This window comes from Letharia lupina, assembly GCF_014066315.1.
Source record: "Letharia lupina isolate WasteWater1 chromosome Unknown contig_8, whole genome shotgun sequence".
NCBI lineage: Eukaryota > Fungi > Ascomycota > Lecanoromycetes > Lecanorales > Parmeliaceae > Letharia > Letharia lupina.
The window spans coordinates 280,013-297,413 of record NW_023502977.1 but is presented as its reverse complement, the minus strand read 5'-3'; the positions used below and the strand labels follow the sequence as shown (position 1 = coordinate 297,413).

The 17,401-nt window shown below is 51.6% G+C and overlaps 6 protein-coding genes across 6 annotated transcripts; 3 read left to right on the top strand and 3 right to left on the bottom strand.

Moving 5' to 3' along the window:
- Positions 1 to 309: 309 nt before the first annotated feature.
- Positions 310 to 1,904, top strand: HO133_009994 (uncharacterized protein; the record flags this gene model as incomplete). Its single annotated transcript, XM_037300850.1, has 2 exons — positions 310 to 1,760; positions 1,871 to 1,904. The coding sequence occupies 2 exons, from the start codon at positions 310 to 312 to the stop codon at positions 1,902 to 1,904; spliced, it is 1,485 nt and encodes a 494-aa protein (XP_037153667.1).
- Positions 1,905 to 2,508: 604 nt separating this feature from the next.
- Positions 2,509 to 5,367, top strand: HO133_009993 (uncharacterized protein; the record flags this gene model as incomplete). The annotated part of the gene is made up of 6 exons (XM_037300849.1): positions 2,509 to 2,526; positions 2,607 to 2,669; positions 2,722 to 2,743; positions 2,808 to 2,839; positions 2,889 to 4,157; positions 4,207 to 5,367. The coding sequence occupies 6 exons, from the start codon at positions 2,509 to 2,511 to the stop codon at positions 5,365 to 5,367; spliced, it is 2,565 nt and encodes an 854-aa protein (XP_037153666.1).
- A 287-nt stretch (positions 5,368 to 5,654) lies between these two features.
- Positions 5,655 to 7,894, bottom strand: HO133_009992 (uncharacterized protein; the record flags this gene model as incomplete). Its single annotated transcript, XM_037300848.1, has 2 exons — positions 5,655 to 5,914; positions 5,995 to 7,894. 2 exons carry the CDS (start codon positions 7,892 to 7,894, stop codon positions 5,655 to 5,657), a joined length of 2,160 nt encoding a protein of 719 aa, XP_037153665.1.
- A 4,334-nt stretch (positions 7,895 to 12,228) lies between these two features.
- On the bottom strand, positions 12,229 to 14,618 carry HO133_009991 (uncharacterized protein; the record flags this gene model as incomplete). Its single annotated transcript, XM_037300847.1, has 2 exons — positions 12,229 to 14,337; positions 14,388 to 14,618. The coding sequence occupies 2 exons, from the start codon at positions 14,616 to 14,618 to the stop codon at positions 12,229 to 12,231; spliced, it is 2,340 nt and encodes a 779-aa protein (XP_037153664.1).
- A 442-nt stretch (positions 14,619 to 15,060) lies between these two features.
- HO133_009990 (uncharacterized protein) lies at positions 15,061 to 15,952 on the top strand (the record flags this gene model as incomplete). Its single annotated transcript, XM_037300846.1, has 2 exons — positions 15,061 to 15,193; positions 15,285 to 15,952. 2 exons carry the CDS (start codon positions 15,061 to 15,063, stop codon positions 15,950 to 15,952), a joined length of 801 nt encoding a protein of 266 aa, XP_037153663.1.
- Positions 15,953 to 16,252: 300 nt separating this feature from the next.
- Positions 16,253 to 17,072, bottom strand: HO133_009989 (uncharacterized protein; the record flags this gene model as incomplete). The annotated part of the gene is made up of 4 exons (XM_037300845.1): positions 16,253 to 16,610; positions 16,668 to 16,749; positions 16,802 to 16,865; positions 16,926 to 17,072. The coding sequence occupies 4 exons, from the start codon at positions 17,070 to 17,072 to the stop codon at positions 16,253 to 16,255; spliced, it is 651 nt and encodes a 216-aa protein (XP_037153662.1).
- Positions 17,073 to 17,401: the final 329 nt, after the last annotated feature.

Sequence of the window (17,401 nt, the reverse complement as noted above, 5' to 3'; positions counted from 1 at the left end):
CAGTACGTTTATATCGTTCCCTCAGCATCATTCAAAAATTGCATTATTATAGTATCATTATCCTTTGACTCATGGTAAAGTTCTGTGAAATAGAGCCAAGAGGAGATATCTCTCTCAAAGTCCGGAATAGGGCAAGAAGCCAAGCAATACAGGCAGAATTTGAAAAAAAAAGCCCTTTTTCCAATTTTTTTAATACTCATTTTTCAAGCTCAGGGTACTTAATCCCCTTGATACTCGAACTAAACTCTCCATCTTACACTACACCAACTCGACCATCGACCATCTCAAATACCAAAGCCCAAATCCATCATGTCTACACCAACGCAAACCCGTCCCGTGATAACCCTCTACCCATCCCCCCAAGAGGACGTCAGTGCCTATCTGGCCGCTATTCGCCTCGCTTCCTCCGTTCGCAATACTATGGATGCTCAAAAGGCTGGTGTCGACGGTGAAAAGGCTGCCGTGTATGCCGATTCTTGGGGGCGCCATCATCCAAACTTCCCCCCTCCACCCTCACCCACCCCTGGAGGACGCGAGCCAGTCCAAATTCTCAACGAGACTTCTCCTGCCGACTTCGCCTCGAACACCACCAAACCGGGCTTCTTCCGCCCCCGAGACCGCTACCCTTCACCCAGCCGTTCCATGAGCACAGGTACGTGGCCCTTCGTTGAGGAACATGCTTCAGCGGCAGCAGCTAACCTCTCGACTTTAGCTGATTCTCCCACCGGTGCCACTCTCGAGGCTTTGAAACGACATCACGGGCACTTTCCGCCACCAGATCCTCCTATGAGCACCGGCACCGGCTCTATCCTTGAGGACGAAGCAGCTGATACTCCCGCTGGCGTCAAGCTCGAGGCCCTGGAACAACATCACGGGCTTTTTCCACCACCAGATCCTCCCATGAGCACCGGCACCGGGCCTATCCTTGAGGACGAAACAGCTGATACTCCCACTGGCATCAAGCTCGAGGCCCTGGAACAACATCACGGGAACTTTCCACCTCCAGAGCCTTCCATCGGCTCCACCCAAGCACCGCCAGGAAAGCCCATATCAAGACGAACCGGACCTATACCTATTCACCAGAGCAACGGCCCTAGCGGCATGAAGTTGTACATCCCTGGCGAGATTCCACCTCAATGCCAGCTCTATGCTACCAACACCGATGTCAACAACGTCACTTTCGCCGTCTGTCCCGTCACAAAACGCACCATCAACCCCACACATAACCTCGCAAGCCGCCAACTCCATCTTGCGGACGTCTCCAAGTCGCATATCTTAGCAATACGCGACACTGCTATGTGCGAAGCACCAACCGGCTTCGACGAGCGCCTTGCCTGCGGGAAGTTCGACGGGTGGTTCGTCCTTGCTTTTTTCATACTATTCTCCATGATCGGCTTGGCTTGGATAAAACTCCGCAAGCACAAAACTCGTCGGCTCGACGAAGAACATGGGACTGCTACTTGGCCACGCCTTTCGAAAGTGTCAACTAAAAGCTCCGAAGCCAAACTGAAGCCACAAGCTTTGGGGATATCAACTAACCGATCCGAAGCGAAGCTGAGGCAGAAAATTCGTAAAGCACATGAGGAAGACCGACATTTGGATGAGGAGCTCAGCACAGAACAATACGAATCGGTGGCTTGGAGGAACGCATCTCACCGTGCCGCACGAGCAAATTTTGGGGGAAGTGTCGAGCATGATGCTGGACCTGTTGCCATGCTGCCAGAATTACCTGCAGAGCTGCCTGCTTATCTTTTCGAGCCGTCAGCCCCTCGCTAAAGTGACTTGTGAATTTTTGGAGCGAAGGATTTGATATGGGTACCAAGGAGGACACTTCTGCTGACTGGGAAATCACGTTACTGGTTATTGATAGTTTGTACTGGTTGTTTGGATTAGAACGTGCATAGATAGTATGGAATCTCATCATCTTTTCCTCTAGATCTACTGGTCTTGGTCCATATCTGACAGTGAAACCTTAGTCCCTCTCTAGAGTATAGTGTCTACCCTGCATATTCATTTTCTTCGAGTTTACGAGTAGACCTAAGTAGATGATGTTTTGGGGACAGATGGACCTTTTTTGTATGACAGCCCACATTCAGATAGAGGGAGTAGTCTGCCATTTCCGAGTATGTCAATCTAGTAGCAAATGTTATGTACTTTAAGAGGTCCTGTAACACACTTCTGGAGAAGTCGATGACATTGGTATTATCCTAACGGACGAGGCGAGCGGCACAAGATGATATCCCTGATGATCCAGTGCCATAGGGCTGAGTGTAAGCGACCAAAGTCTTGGCATTTTGACTGCGAAAGAAAGTCCAATGTGTCCGCTGCCAGCTATTCAATTCAACGCCCTACAGTTGAGCTTTTGCTATTCCAGATGCCTACTTGAACCCTAGCCGTAATTCAAACGTTGACTTGTGGATGATCACAACTTCCCTCCCAAAAGTGTTCCTGAACCGCCCCGAGGCACTCCGTATGCACCTTCCCCTGCATTGAGCACAAGGCGCAAAGATGCGTCTAGACGTCAAGGTAAGCTTGGCTGAGCTCCAGAGCTGCTACATACCATTACTCCCATGATCAAGATGGTTAACTTCAACGCGAATCTCCAGAGGCAGCTTTTTGCTAGGTCCGAGAGAGTCAAGGGCATCGATTTTCACCCCACAGAGCCATGGGTATTTTCCCCACGCTACACGTGTATTGCAGGCATAGGTTAACAGCTTCTAGATACTCACCACACTATACAGCGGTACGAATCAATCGCTCGCACCCAGAAGATGGCTCAAGACGCTAGCAGAGCTAATCGATTGAAGGGCATGTTTACATATGGTCATACGAAACACAGGTAGGGCCCAGCATTACTTACAGCAAGGTGGTGCGCTGAGATGTCATAGGCGATTGTCAAAACTTTCGAGCTCACCGATGTTCCCGTACGAGCAGGGCGCTTCATCGCCCGCAAGAACTGGATTGTGTGCGGCTCAGATGACTTCCAAGTCCGTGTCTACAACTACAATACCTCCGAGAAAATCACCTCCTTTGAAGCTCACCCTGACTACATCCGCGCTATTGTCGTTCACCCTACACAGCCTTTCGTTCTTACAGCCTCAGATGACATGACAATAAAGCTATGGGATTGGGACAAGGGTTGGAAATGTGTGCAGGTGTATGAGGGTCACAGTCACTACGTTATGGGCATGGCAATAAACCCAAAGGACACGAACACTTTTGCATCGGCCTGTTTAGACAGAACGGTCAAGATATGGAGCTTTGGCTCAGGGCATGCAAACTACACCCTGGAAGCGCATGAAACCAAAGGGGTGAATCACGTCGACTACTACCCACAGGCTGACAAACCATACCTTCTTACCACATCGGATGACCAGACTGTGAAGATTTGGGATTACACTACAAAGTCACTCATCGCTACTCTCGAAGGCCATACCAGCAATGTCTCTTTCGCCTGCTATCATCCCGAACTACCAATTATCATCTCTGGATCGGAAGACGGTACCGTCAAAATATGGCATGCTAATACCTACCGACTAGAGCAGTCTCTGACATATGGCTTGGAACGAGCTTGGTGTGTCAGCTACCAGCGTGGGAAGCAGGGCGTTGCCGTGGGATTTGATGATGGTGCTGTGGTAGTGAAGATGGGACGTGAAGAGCCAGCTGTGTCAATGGACAATTCAGGGAAACTCATATGGGCTCGGCACAGCGAGATACTATCGGCCATGATCAAAGGCGGTGATGCAACTATCAAAGATGGCTCTCCAATAAGCCTGCCATCAAAGGAGCTCGGCAACTGTGAGATCTATCCCCAGACCCTTACTCATTCTCCCAATGGTCGTTTCGTCTCTGTCTGCGGAGATGGTGAGTATATTATTTACACTGCTCTTGCTTGGCGTAACAAAGCATTCGGGTCTGCTCAGGATTTTGCATGGGGCGTTAATACCAAGACGAATGATTATGCGATACGAGAATCGGCTTTGAGTGTCAAGATCTTCAGCAACTTCAAAGAGAAAGGCAATGGCATTGATGTGGGCTTTCAAGCGGAAGGTTTGAGCGGCGGTGTATTATTAGGCGTACGGGGTCAAGGTGGGATTGGGCTCTTTGACTGGGAGACGGGTGCTCTGGTGCGGAGGATAGAAGTTGATCCTAAGAATGTGAGTTGGCCTTGTTATTTGCATAGGAACAACGCTAACGTGTACTCAGGTGTACTGGTCCGAATCTGGTGAACTTGTTACGCTTGCCTGTGAAGAGACCTTCTACGTCCTCCGCTTCTCACGCGAAAACTACGTTGAAGCCCTCCAACAGGGTCTCGGCGACGAAGATGGCGTTGAAGCCGCCTTCGAAGTGGTGACCGACATCAATGAGTCCGTCCGCACAGGCCAATGGGTCGGTGACTGCTTCATCTACACCAACAGCACCAACCGCCTCAATTACCTCGTGGGCGACCAAACCTATACTGTTTCCCATTTCGACCAGCCCATGTACCTCCTCGGCTACCTTCCTCGCGATGGCAAGGCGTACGTGGCCGACAAAGACGTCAATGTCATCTCCTACGCTCTCTCCCTCTCTGTCGTCGAATACCAGACCCTCGTCCTCCGCGGCGACATGGACTCAGCTGCTCAAATTCTCGAAGACGTTGCGGATGACCAGAAGAATAAAATCGCCCGTTTCCTTGAGGGGCAAGGCTATAAAGAAATGGCCCTCGAGGTCGCGACGGACCCGGAACATCGCTTCGATCTCGCTCTCGCCCTCAACAATCTTCCCGTCGCTCTTGAAATCGCTCGCGAAGCTGATGTCGAGCATAGATGGAAAACCGTTGGCGATGCTGCGCTTACGGCTTGGGACCTTGCGCTGGCCGAAGAGTGTTTTTCCAACGCTAAGGATATGGGGTCGTTGTTGCTGTTGCACACGGCAACTAACAATATTGATGGACTGCGGCAATTGACCGCTCAAGCAGATCTTGCGGGATCTCACAACATCTCGTTTTCTTGCTTCTGGCACCTGGGCGATATCGATGGCTGCATTGACCTCCTTGTTCGCACCAACCGAACCGCCGAGGCTGTGCTTTTTACGCAGACTTACAAGCCAAGTCGATGTAAGGAAGTCGTTGCGCGGTGGAAGGAGGGGCTGGAGAAGAGCTCCAAGGGTAAAGTGAGCAGGATGCTGGGCGTACCGCCAGCCGATGGGGACGGAGATGCGGATTTGTTCCCTGAATGGGATGAGTATCTGACGATGGAGAGGGAGGGGAAGACGAAGACGTTGGTGGATGTGAGTGAGGAGGTTCCTGCGGAGGATGGTGTGAATGGTGATGCGGAGGGGCAGGCGCAGGAGAATGGGACAGAGGAGGTGGAAGCTGAGGCTTAGAGGTCGGTGTATGGCTTTATGAAAGGCTAGACTCTCCGCTGTTTAGGAAGCAGGATAGAAGAGTCATTTATGCTGGGACACAGATTCCTTCGAGCGTCAGAACTTTTCCGTTTGTTGCCATAGAAGAATGAGATATACCAAGTACTGAAGCCAAGCCGCAACGGATCATGCTCAAAGGCCACCCAAAGTCACGGATATCATACACGCCGTTTCTCGCCAAGCCAATCCCCTTACGAGCCCCTCTTCTCTTCTCTTCCCCTCCCCCTCCCCCATCACCACCGCCATCCTCACGCCAGCCCCAGCTCCCGATAAAACGCATCCCCGTTCGGTTCCCTCCCCAAAAACCCCTTCAACGTCTCCATCTCATCCTGGCTCCCTCCCTTCTCGAGCACCATGTGTCTGTACCGCCTGCCCTCTTCCCGGTTCATGGGATCTTTGGCGAAGACGGTGTGGAACATGTCGGCGCTGTAGACTTGGCTGGAGAGGTAACCGTAGTAGCCGGCGTCGTAGCCGCCGAGGAGGTGGCCGAAGGTTGTTTCGCCGTGGCCTGGATGAGGGAACGTATGGTTAGTATGGACTTCAGACAAGGGGGAAAGGGATCGGGAAAAGGGGGAATGAAGCACTTACCCCAGTCATAGCCTGCGCCTAGCTGGGCTGGCGAGTCGAGCTGGGTGATTTCGTAGCCGAGCTTGTTGTACATTTCGCTCAGCTTGAAGGCTTCTGCCTCTTCGTGGCTTTTTGGCTCGTGGATTGTCATATCGAAGATGCCGAAGTGCAACTGTCGGAGGTTGAAGAGCGCATCATTAACATGCTTGGTCTTGATGAGGTTCTCGATCAACTCGTCTGGTAATTTCTTCTCGGGGGTTGATGCGTCTTTGCCGGCTTGTTCACGCCATGCAGCTTCGTATTCTGGAGAGAGGGTGGAATAGTGGTGGCTTAATGCTTTGAGCTGGGACGGAGTCCAGCACCAGTTTTCGAGCATTTGAGAGGGGGCTTCGACGAAGTCGCGGACGACGTTTGTACCATGGAAGCGGGAGTAGTGCGTCTTGGAGACGAGGTCATGAATGCCGTGACCGAGTTCGTGGAAGAGGGTAGTGACCTCTTCATGCTTTAGGAGACTCGGCTTCTTAGGTGTCGGCTTTGAGAAATTGCACACAAGGGCTGTAACAGGGTAGTGGCGCGTGCCATTTGCATTTATGAAGCCGGGCTGGATATTGAAATTTGCGGCATGACCATACTTACCTTGACGAGGATGGAGGTCCAAGTAGAGGTAGCCGACGAAGCCGCTGCCTTGGTCTTCGGAGTCCCAGACGCTGAAAACCTGGCAGTCAGGGTGCCAGACGATATCATCGCCTTTGCCAGACGGAGAGATAGAGGAGCGGTCACCGCCGGTTACTTCGACGAACATCAGGCCAAATAGCGTCTCGAAGACAGTAAGCATGCCGCGGATTGATGTTTCAAGCGGAAACCATTCAGCGAATTTTTCCTGGTCCAAAGAGTAGTCTTTCTCAAGCATTAAGCGGTCGTAGTAGCGGTTGTCCCAAAGGTAGTATTTCCCATCAAACTTCTGCTCCAAACCTAAGGACTTATAGTCTTGTTTCTTCAATTCCGTCAGAGTGTTGATCTCTGAAGTGCCTCCTTTTGTAAGCCGCTGTCTTAAATCGCCTAGGAAATCATCGACTGTTTTTGGGGTCTTGGCCATCTTGTCTTCAATAATGAAGGCAGCATGATTGGGATATCCGAGAAGTCGAGCAGCCTCATCGCGTAGAATGATCACTTCTCTGAATATCGGTATATTCTGAGGCAGCTTATTGTTGTCATCAATGTAGGCCTTCTTCCTCGTAGCTGGGTCTTTGGCATATTTCAAAGTAGGAAAGTAGTCTGGTTTCTTGAATGTCATTCTCAATTTTCCGGCGTTCTCACCCTTGCCCTTCTCAAAAAGAGACGTTACGTCTTCCGGGACACCTTTCAGCTCCTCTGAGGTAAACCAGATTCCTCCAATCTCCTCATTCAGATTCTTCGAGAAGACAATGCAGAGCTGGCTAAGTCTCTTCTTGATCTCCTTGTATCGATCTCTTTTGTGCCCGGCTGGTAACCCTAGCCCATTGCGGATGTATTCCTTATGTGCCTTTTCTAGTAGTCTTTGAGACTCAGCGTCCAGCTTATCACCTTTACTGAAGGCTGATTCCACAAGCTTGAATACATCCTCCCGCATTGATGATTCAATGGAGAAGTCGTCCATGAGCTTCTCGGCCTCTGTAGATGCATCTCGTAGAGCTTGATCAGCTGATACCGATTGGTAAAATCCAATGATGTGTGCCTCGAGGCCAAAATCGTTCTCATCATAAGCCATAGGCAACAGAACCTTTTCGAAAGTTGCATCATGAGGTTTGACTTCTGCCACAACTTTGTTTTCTGTGCTTCTCGACCTCTCAATGAGCCGTTTCGTGTCCTCAATCACCGACTTGGGAGTCCCCGTAAACAGAGGGGGAGCCTGAGGCGGCTTTTTGAAGCCTTGAGGTGCCATAGCTGAAGTGGTAAGTGGCCTTGAGGCTGAAGTGGTTGGTCGAAGGCTAGACTTGGTGCTCAAGGGTGCGAGATGATCGAAGATGGCCGAAACCCTTGAGACGAAGCGGGAAGGAGGAGCCAGGACGAGAAGGATGCCGATGAAGAGGAAAAAGGAAAGGGTAGCTACTTGTACGGTCTTGGAGACAGCCAGCTTGACGGGTTAAGGCAACAAACAAGGCAGGGAAGGAGTTTATTGGTAAGATGCTCTAGCTATTCGTGTCCTCGTTTAGATAAGTGTAGTGAGAGATTTGTGAGTTATAGCTTGACATGTTTCTTGTTGAGTATATACTTAAGCAAACAGCAGGATCATCTATCATTGCTCACAGATGATATTCACCCATCGTGACCACAATGCCATCGTTCTGGTAGTCTAGTCTTTTCACGGGTCTCAGATCTGCGGAAGCTAGAGTAGTCTAACGAGATAAGGCTGAGATCGCTCTTGGCAAAGATGTTACACGGTAGAGTATACATGTACCAGCTGCTGGAAGAGCGAGTGCACTTCAAGAGCTTTCGAGCTTGTAGGCTTATAACGCGTGGGATTGGAATATTTCAGCTTGCCTCCTTTCGAATTTTCAGCTTGCGCCTACGAGTATTCGATGGGGTTAGAGTAATGCCTCGGAAAGAACGCGCTTTTTGCAAGACGCGCTGCCTCGGCCTTGAAACCCAACGCGAACTTGTTCTCCAACATATGTCACAGCCTCTCTTATACCATGCCAATTGCAATCTCGGGGCCGCAAGGCCACAGTGATCACCGTACCCAGCTCCTCAAAGACATAGAGAGGTTCCAAACCAACAAGAACCCGGGCTCGATGACCTCGGATGCCTTGCCGTCATTGTTGACGAGTATGACCTCCTATCTTGAATATGATCAGAACCAGGATGACTTTGGGGACGTCGACGATGAAGACTTGATCCTGGCTGAGACGTCCGATGCTACTATCGGTCTGTCTAGTCAAGACCTGAAGAGATCTTTCGATTTCCAGGACGGGTCTCCCTTGAAGAAACTCAAAACAGAGAATGGATCGACCTCGATTGCACTGGCTCGGAAGATCCTCAGAGACACCTGGGGATTTTCTGAGTTCAAACATAAGCAGGAACAAGCGATTGCCCGGCTCATTGATGGGGATAGTGCCGTTGTCGTATTTCCCACAGGGGGAGGCAAGAGCCTGGTCTATCAGATACCAGCTTTGGCATTCGATTATCATGACGAGCTATACAGTGGCCCACGAGGTGGAGGAGTGACTCTCGTTGTCAGCCCATTGATCGCGCTCATGAAAGTGAGATACTTCTCGAACAGCTATATCCAAAGATGGACCGTACTTTTAGCGATCAACGAGAGAGCCATAAGCTGACAACTAGCACTAGGACCAAGTAGATGCCTTGAGAAAGCGAGGAGTTTGTGCTGCTGCCATGGACTCGTCTCAGACTCGAGAAGCATGGCTTGATACGTGCGACAAGTTACGAAAAGAAGAGCTGAAGCTGCTGTAAGTCAAGGTTTCATTACTCAACTTGCATCTTGTTTCACGTTTCCAAGCTCTCACTCGACTCATATGGTCAACTTCATATCCACTTCCTTGGAAGATATGCGCCTAGCTGTTTCCTGTTACCTTGTTCGGTTGGCGTCTCTTCTCGGTCTCTGGGAACCTAGACATCAAAGAAATTTCATTTCCCTACCCGGGAAGTTCAGAGGTGTCAGTCTCCCGTTTGATACGTCTTCAGCACAGTATTCCTGAGGAGATCTTACTCCAATCATGTTCTGAGTATCTGTCAGTGACCCTCGGTCTACAAGATCTAGAGTGTAGCCCCATAGGACTTCTGCACGAGAAATATTTCTTCGAGAAGTCGTGCTCAATACCATCATCCAATAGGTATGCTTACTAACGTGCTTTTAGGTATGTGGCCCCCGAAAGGCTCAATAACGAAGGTTTTATTGAGATGATCAACGCCACTAAAGTCCGCTTGATTGCTATTGATGAAGCGCATTGTATCTCCGAATGGGGTCATGCTTTCCGGCCTGACTATTTGAAGGGTAAGTTTCCCATCACCATCGCCTCTGCAGACGTACACTGATGAAGCATTGTCCAAGTTGCGAGATTTGCAAAGGAGGTCCAAGCGGAAAGAGTCCTGTGCTTGACCGCAACAGTACGTGACTCCGTCCCGTCTGTTGCGTCCTCACGCATGATGTAGATCGCTAACTGTATGAAGGCTACCCCTAAGGTTGCAGTGGATATCTGTACTGCCTTCAACATAGACCCAGCGGCTGTATTTCGCACCACTACGTATCGCCAGAAGTAAGTCGCACTGCATTGTCTGACGTGGGCAACAATGTTTGGGGGACTGATATACTTACAGCTTACGTCTGCTCGCTCAGTCCTTCGAGTCTGCTAAGGACAAGGAGGAAGCTCTGAAAACATTCTTAAAAAAACATAAAGGACCTTCCATAGTCTACGTTCAAACACATGATGTACGTATGACACCTTCATTGCAAGTGCAGAGATTCTAATCCTCACACAGCAAACGGACATTGTAACTGCAAGTCTAAAACGAGACGGATTCAATGCCCATGGATATCATGCTGGAATGGCAAATGACGCTAGGACCACGATTCAAGACAAGTTTATGGCCTCAGATAACATCATCATCGTCGCTACGATCGCCTTCGGTATGGGTATAGACAAATCGAACATCCGCAACGTTGTCCATTACGCCGTTCCCAAGAGCCTTGAAGGTTACAGCCAAGAAATCGGCCGCGCTGGACGTGATGGCCTGGAGAGTGCCTGCATGATCTATCTTTGCGCCGAGGACATCAAGATCATGGAGGAATGGTCTAGGGCCGACGTGCCAAGCCTGAGGAGTGTCAAAGGTTTGGTAGGGGAGTTCTTGGAACTCCACCGATATGCTAAGGCAGGGGATGTCATTGAACGGAATCTGAATGAGGAGTCTAGGGAGTGGGACATCCGTGTAAGCCTCCCTAACTCCTAAATTACGCGGAAAAAACCCCTTACCTTCCTCTAGAAAAATGCACTGGATCTCTTGAACGCGCAGCTCGAGCTTCGTTTTGAGCTCATCAGGGCAATCACGCCCAAGTATTCCGAGTATAAATACATCAAGTCTCCAGCTTTCGAGAGCCGCACTGCGGATGGCTCTCCGGTTACCAAGGCACTCAAAAAGATGAGCAAGACTGCCCACAAGTGGACGCGAATCGACGTCGACGCAGCTGCTGGTAGCGGAGGCTTCCAGCGAGCGGACGCGGTGAAGAAACTGCAAGAATGGAACGACTCTGGAGCTATTGAACTACAGCCAAGTGGTGTGGTGAACCGCTTCCGCGTTCTCAAAGACTTCCCGCAAGGGGAAGAGGCGAAGAGTCAGATAACCACATCTATCTACGCGCAGATTGAGGCCAGAGAAAAGAGCGACATGGAACGAGTCCAGCAAGTTATCGACCTCGTCACCACCAAGGGCTGCCTGAGTCGGGAACTGGCCAGACATTTCGCGGACGATGGTACTGTGCCCAAAGGAGGTTGTGGACACTGCAACTTCTGTCTTACGAAAACCCAAGTCAAATTCATCCAAGCGCACAACCAAACTCGCAAAGGGCGTATTGACGAGCGGAAGATCAAGGCGATTCTGGCTGCTACCACGGTCCGGGACGACGCGCGATTCTTGGCCAGGGTTGCCTTTGGGATATCGAGCCCGAGGGTGACCATGGAGAAGCTGGGGAAGCACGCGGTGTTTGGAAGCATGGACGATTGCGACTTCGAGGTACGACCAGTGTTCCGGTCCATCGTCACGGACTTGGTCTCGGGTTGTCGACGCTAACGATACGTGGTCACAGGAGCTCGTCAAGAGGTTCGATCAAGTCTGCAAATCGTGAATGGCGTCGTCGTCACTCCCGCGTTTCGACGGACCTCGAAAGAGACACCGCTTGCGGGCCTCCGGAATCTGTGCTACTGATTCAGCCCGTGGCACTGCATTGTGCGGCAAAAGGTCGCTGTCTTTGGAATTTGCCTGGGTCGTGTAGGGAAGCACGCCCGGTGTCAGAAACGCTGTTCTGACCATTGCTTTGGAGATTATCTAAGAATCAGGGCACCTAGTAGTCTCTTCGTCATGCCGGGCACATCCTGGCGGGCAAGCAGATCTATCACGTGCGAGGAAGGAGACGTGCTACTGTATTCAAAGCTGCGGAATATCAGCAGTGCGAACATAATAATGTATATCAGCGAAGACTATGACAGATAGCACTCAGGGTCTTCAATTTAGTTATTGAAGCTACTTTCTCCGCAAGCAAAAGCCCTAGACCTTGGTCGTCATCCTTGCTAGTGGCGATGCATCCCTCTGCCCCTTCCTAACCCTGCCATTGCCATTCCTCACGCCTTCAGCAGCATCCGCCTCGGGATCATCACCAGGCTTAGGCGAGGGATTCGGACTGTACGCAATTTTCGGCCTACTCTTGAAGACGCTATCATACCCTGCTCCAGGACTGAATAGCTCTTCCGGCGGAGTCAATTCTGTCACCCTCTCCAGCTGTCTCTTGGGTGTTTCAAACTGATTTGTGGGATAAGGTTTGGAAGTGCGGCGGTCAAGCATGGATTTGCGAGATCCTTTGGGAATTGAGGGTACCAGTGAGATTGATTGTCTCGTGCGCTCGAGGAGGGTCGTTGGACCGCTAGGATCGGTAGTTGGATGTGATGTCTTGGAGGCTATAGGAGGCAATGGCGTTGAGGGAGGTCCTTCTGGTAGCAAACTCTGCAGCCCGACAGGGCTGGCCAAAGCCATCGATTGACGGGTCCTTTCTATCAGGGACACTTTGGACTTTGCGGGGGTTGGAACGGCGTTGATGGTCATTGAGACGATCTGCTCCGCGAGTATGTCGTCTTCATTTGGCGACTCAGATTCAATTATGTCTTCCTGCTTGTCTTCCACTGGTAGAGAAGAAATCCAAGAGTCATCATCGTCCAACGTGGCTGGATCGCTGTTTTTGGTGGAAAGCGTATGTGGATGGTCTGATGGCCTGGGAATGTCGCTGAATCTATTTTCAAACTTTTGCGGTTCGTCCTTTTTATTGTTGGGGGTTGATGACGCTCCATTCTGATCTAAATGTTGCGTTGAGTCTAAGTGATCAATGCGTACCGTGTGGTCTGATGGTTCGCTTAATTGGAGCTGTCCGTCAGAGATTTCGGAGAAGCCAGACTCATCCGTATCGTCCATACTAGACACATGAGAAGAGGAGTTGGCGGTGTCTCCTTCTTGATAGTCCCGCAGATTACCACGTACTGGGCTTTTTGTAATACCACCTAGGTCTCCATTCCGAGTGGCCACACTCTCTGTCTCCTTCTGCTTCGAAGCTGCTCGCGAGAAAGCGGGAGATGTGTCGGCTCCTGGGTCCTCGACTGGTAGCATACTCTTCAGAGGGCTTTTCCTTGGGCTAAAAACAGGGTCCCGCTCCTTGAGCTCGTCTTGAGTATTCTCCTTTCTCAATCGCATCGGGTGGGTCGGCGATGTTTCGTTCTTTCTTTCCCCCACCTCCCAATCGCTCTTCCTCGGGCTTTTTCTCGGGCTAAAGACGAAATCTCTTTGTCTCTGGTCATGCGAATTCTTATCTCGGATTTGTATCAACGTTGAGCTTGTGTCACGGGCAGCCGATATAGCCTTGTCATCTCTCTTCATTGCCTCCCTGAAGTTCTTCCAGTCAGTGAGCCTTGCCTCCTGGGTTGCTACCCTCTTGTCCAAGTCCTGTAGGAGACCCTGCCAGCTGGTTCCGGTTGCCCCATCGAAAGTGCCAGCAGATATTTGCAGCCAAGTTTCCGAAAATGGTCTGTCCAGTAAAGAGTCCTCCACTCCCTGTTCTTCGCCCTGTGCAATGACCTCCAGAGGCCTACGGTCTCCCTGCCAATTCTTCTCGAATAGCTTCGATACACGCGCGACCTTGTGATCAGGCATGGGGTTCTTGTCAAGAAGATCCTGAGTTGAGACAGCAGCTTCGAATCTCTGATTTAGCTCTCGCTCCTTCGCATCCAGAGTGCGGCCGAAGTCCTTGTACTTTTCTCTCAAGTCCTTCTTCTTGTGTAGGAGAGCCGTCAAAGATGCTCGGTGGGCAACAGCTAAAGGTAAGAAAGACCTCTGGTCTTTCGCCGTGAGAGCTTTGGCTGTAGCAAGCCGTGCAGCAATACATGCTTTCCCACCGAGTCCGGCGGCCAGAACCTTTCGTAGAACAAGCGTCGAAAACGAGACTAGCAACTCCTGGATCCTTTCACCCTTACAGTCGTCAAAAAAGGTCTTTCTGACTATCACATCTTTTCCCAGTATTGCGTTCTTCTTGAGTTCATTCAGACATCTGAAGAGGGCGGCACGTAGATTCAGGGATTGCAGCGGCACGAAGGCAGGAAAGAACGGTCCGAGCTTCTATTCCTATTAGCAAGAAGCGACTTCAACATGTACGAGCATGGTCTGACGTCTTTGGTCTCCACAGGGTCCCAAATCTCAAACAAGCGGTAGAAGGCCCACTCAACGCATTGAATTCGGGCCTTCTCGTTTTGCAGAGTATTCTTGCTCGTAAATGTTTGGGCGGTGATTGAAGGCCAGTCATCGCGGCTATCGAGGTCAAGAAGGTGGAGGTTGGTGAGCAGTAGCGAGATGCTTGGAGCCGCATGCGTTGGAGCTGAGGCAGCTGAATGTTTGCTCATTTCGATGTCTCGTATCTTGAGTCATCATAGAGTAAAAAGCAGAATGATTGGATAGTGAGACAATTCGGTAGATCAGAGAGAATGGAGTTGACTGTCAGACAGGACCGTGGTCCGAAATGGTACTTTGGTAGGCCAGGGACAGTTGACGCGAAGTAAACACGATGACCCGAAACGGTGCCTGAAGATCCGCTGGAAAGGGCCTAGAAGCAGGGTAGAAACAGCGGTTAGGTACGCCCCACTAAGGACAAGCCTTAAAACAAGCGCTTCCGGGCTGCATCAATGCTTTCGTCTTTGTTCTCATGACCCAGACAATCGTCGTCCAAACATTTTTAAAGACGAAGAGCATGTATATATGAGCAAGCGTGCTCCTCCCTTCTCAACCACCGACCCGCCCTTTCTCAACCAGAATCATCGAGCTTAGACAAAAAGTCAATCAATAATCATGTCCGCTCCACTCTCACCATCAGACAATGCAAACTCAAACATCCACTCCGAACTCAATGATCCATCAGATGCTGTCTCCAGCGCCCCGCCTGCAGCAGCCGCCCCAGAAGAGCCATGGTCCGTCCGATCAGGTAAACAATAACCGCTCCTCCACCTCCTCCACCTTGCCTCTTCTCTACCTCATTCAATTGTCAAAAAACCCAAACACTGACAGCCCAACAGCCCTCGCAAACCTCCCCACCGCACGACCCACCTCCCAATCCACCTCACCCCTCCCCTTCCTCCACCTCCTCGAGCGCCTCAAAACCACCAAACGCGAAGGCTGGCGCCGCTTCGGCATCACGTCCGGCGAATCCATCTCCGACCACATGTACCGCATGTCCATCATCACCATGCTCGCCCCGCCGTCCCTCAGCTCCCGGCTAGACGTGCCCCACTGTACGAAGATGGCTTTGGTGCACGACATGGCGGAGTTGCTCGTCGGGGACATCACGCCCATGGATCAGGTGCCGAAGGAGGAGAAGGCGAGGAGGGAGGCGGAGACGATGGAGTACCTTTGCGGCGAGGAGGGGCTGTTGGGGCAGTGGGGGCGGGGGGAGCAAGGGAAGGGCATACGGGCCATCTTTGAAGAGTACGAGGAGAGCAAGACGCTGGAGAGTCTGTTCGTGCACGACGTCGATAAGGTGGAGTTGTTGCTGCAGATGGTGGAGTACGAGCACCGAGGGGAGGGGGAACTGGATCTGGGGGAGTTCTCGTGGGTCGCTCAGAAGGTGAAGTTGGACGGAATGAAAGAATGGTGCCGGGAGATATTGAGGGAGAGGGTCGAGTTTTGGAAGGGGTTGGGGAAGACGGCGTCAATGCTGGACATGACCACAAAGGAGGATGCATAATTGCAACGGACCGCCGTGCATGATAGAGATGATTTGGCTCACGCCTGCGGATACCCTAGAAGCATAGACCGGGAGCATTCAAAGACTGCTTGAAGAGCTCATTCCATTTGGATTATAGGATGATGTGTTGCTAATTAACAACAAGAGCAAACCTACGTCAAGCAACACGGTGCATGTAGAGACCCTGCGAGCGTGCACCGAGAACCTTGTCCACCTGGTCCACTGTTCCAGATCCCGCCCGCAGTCACAACGCCGTCACTTCGATACCAGTCCTCAGCCCTTGCACCATCCATCCAGGATCTAAAGCACCAACATACACGCAAAAGCCATTCCCACCACCGCAGCACCAATAGCCCCATCGGTCCTGACGATCCCAGCCGCGGAGCGCGGAAAATGGCCCAAAGTCCGCTCGACGCTCGAATTGCATGGGAAAGCGGCAGAGGTGCTATTTCCGGGCGCGTCAGGCGCGCAGATGCCCCTGCTGCCATTGTCGTAACCGGCGGGAGGGTAACGAGCGGCGACCAAAGCGGGCGGGAGAACATGACCGGTGGCCACTGGGGGTACCGCTCCGGCTGTGGCTTTGGTCACAGGCTTTGGGCCGGCGGGGGCAGGGGCGGGGGTGCTGGCGACGGGGAATTGGGGGGAGTAGTTCGTTTCGCTGTTGCGGTCGTCAGCCGCTGGGAGTGGTTTACGCGCCGGGAGGTAGGCGACTCACGTCCCTTGTGTGATGGAGAGAACGTACGCGCCAGCTGGAATGGTCGTCGGCGTCCAGGTGTACGAGTCTCCCGCTACGTTGGCTTTTTGGCGGTCAGTCTTTGAGATGAGCATCTAGGGCGGTGATCGACTCACGTGCGATGGTTACCACTGCCTCGAGTGCCTCCGGGGGTCCTTGGAGTAATTTGATGGTGACTGGCTGAGAGCATGACGCGCGTCAGTTCAATACGTTGGGATGGATGGAGGTGGTGAGTCGTACGGTCTTATCACCCCACCAGCTGAGGCTCTTGGGTTTGCCAACGGCGATGCCTTCGAAGCTGTCGACGCTGAACGCCACGGCTTGGACATGGATAGGTAAGAGGAAACCTGCTGCCATCAGGGAAAGGCGCACCATGGAGAAGAACATGATGAACGAGTGTGACAAGGAGCGCAAGAAACCGTGGGTTATGGCTCTGTCGATGCCAATTCCGAGATGCGTTGATCAGGACTTTCGTAGAGGATGCTGCAATGGTATGCTGTAAAATCTGTCACGAATGAATGGATCTGAAGGGGAATGGGATGTGGTTGACCACCGGAGCAGGCGTCCGAAGTGTGAGGTGAAAAGCGTTGCCCGTTCCTACCTAAATGTCTTGTCGTGCACCGCCCATTATAGCAGGCGCATAGGGGAGGAACACCGATTTCAGCATCGACCGAAGACTAACACACAAGATCTGTAAGCTGAACGCAGGCTTCTCG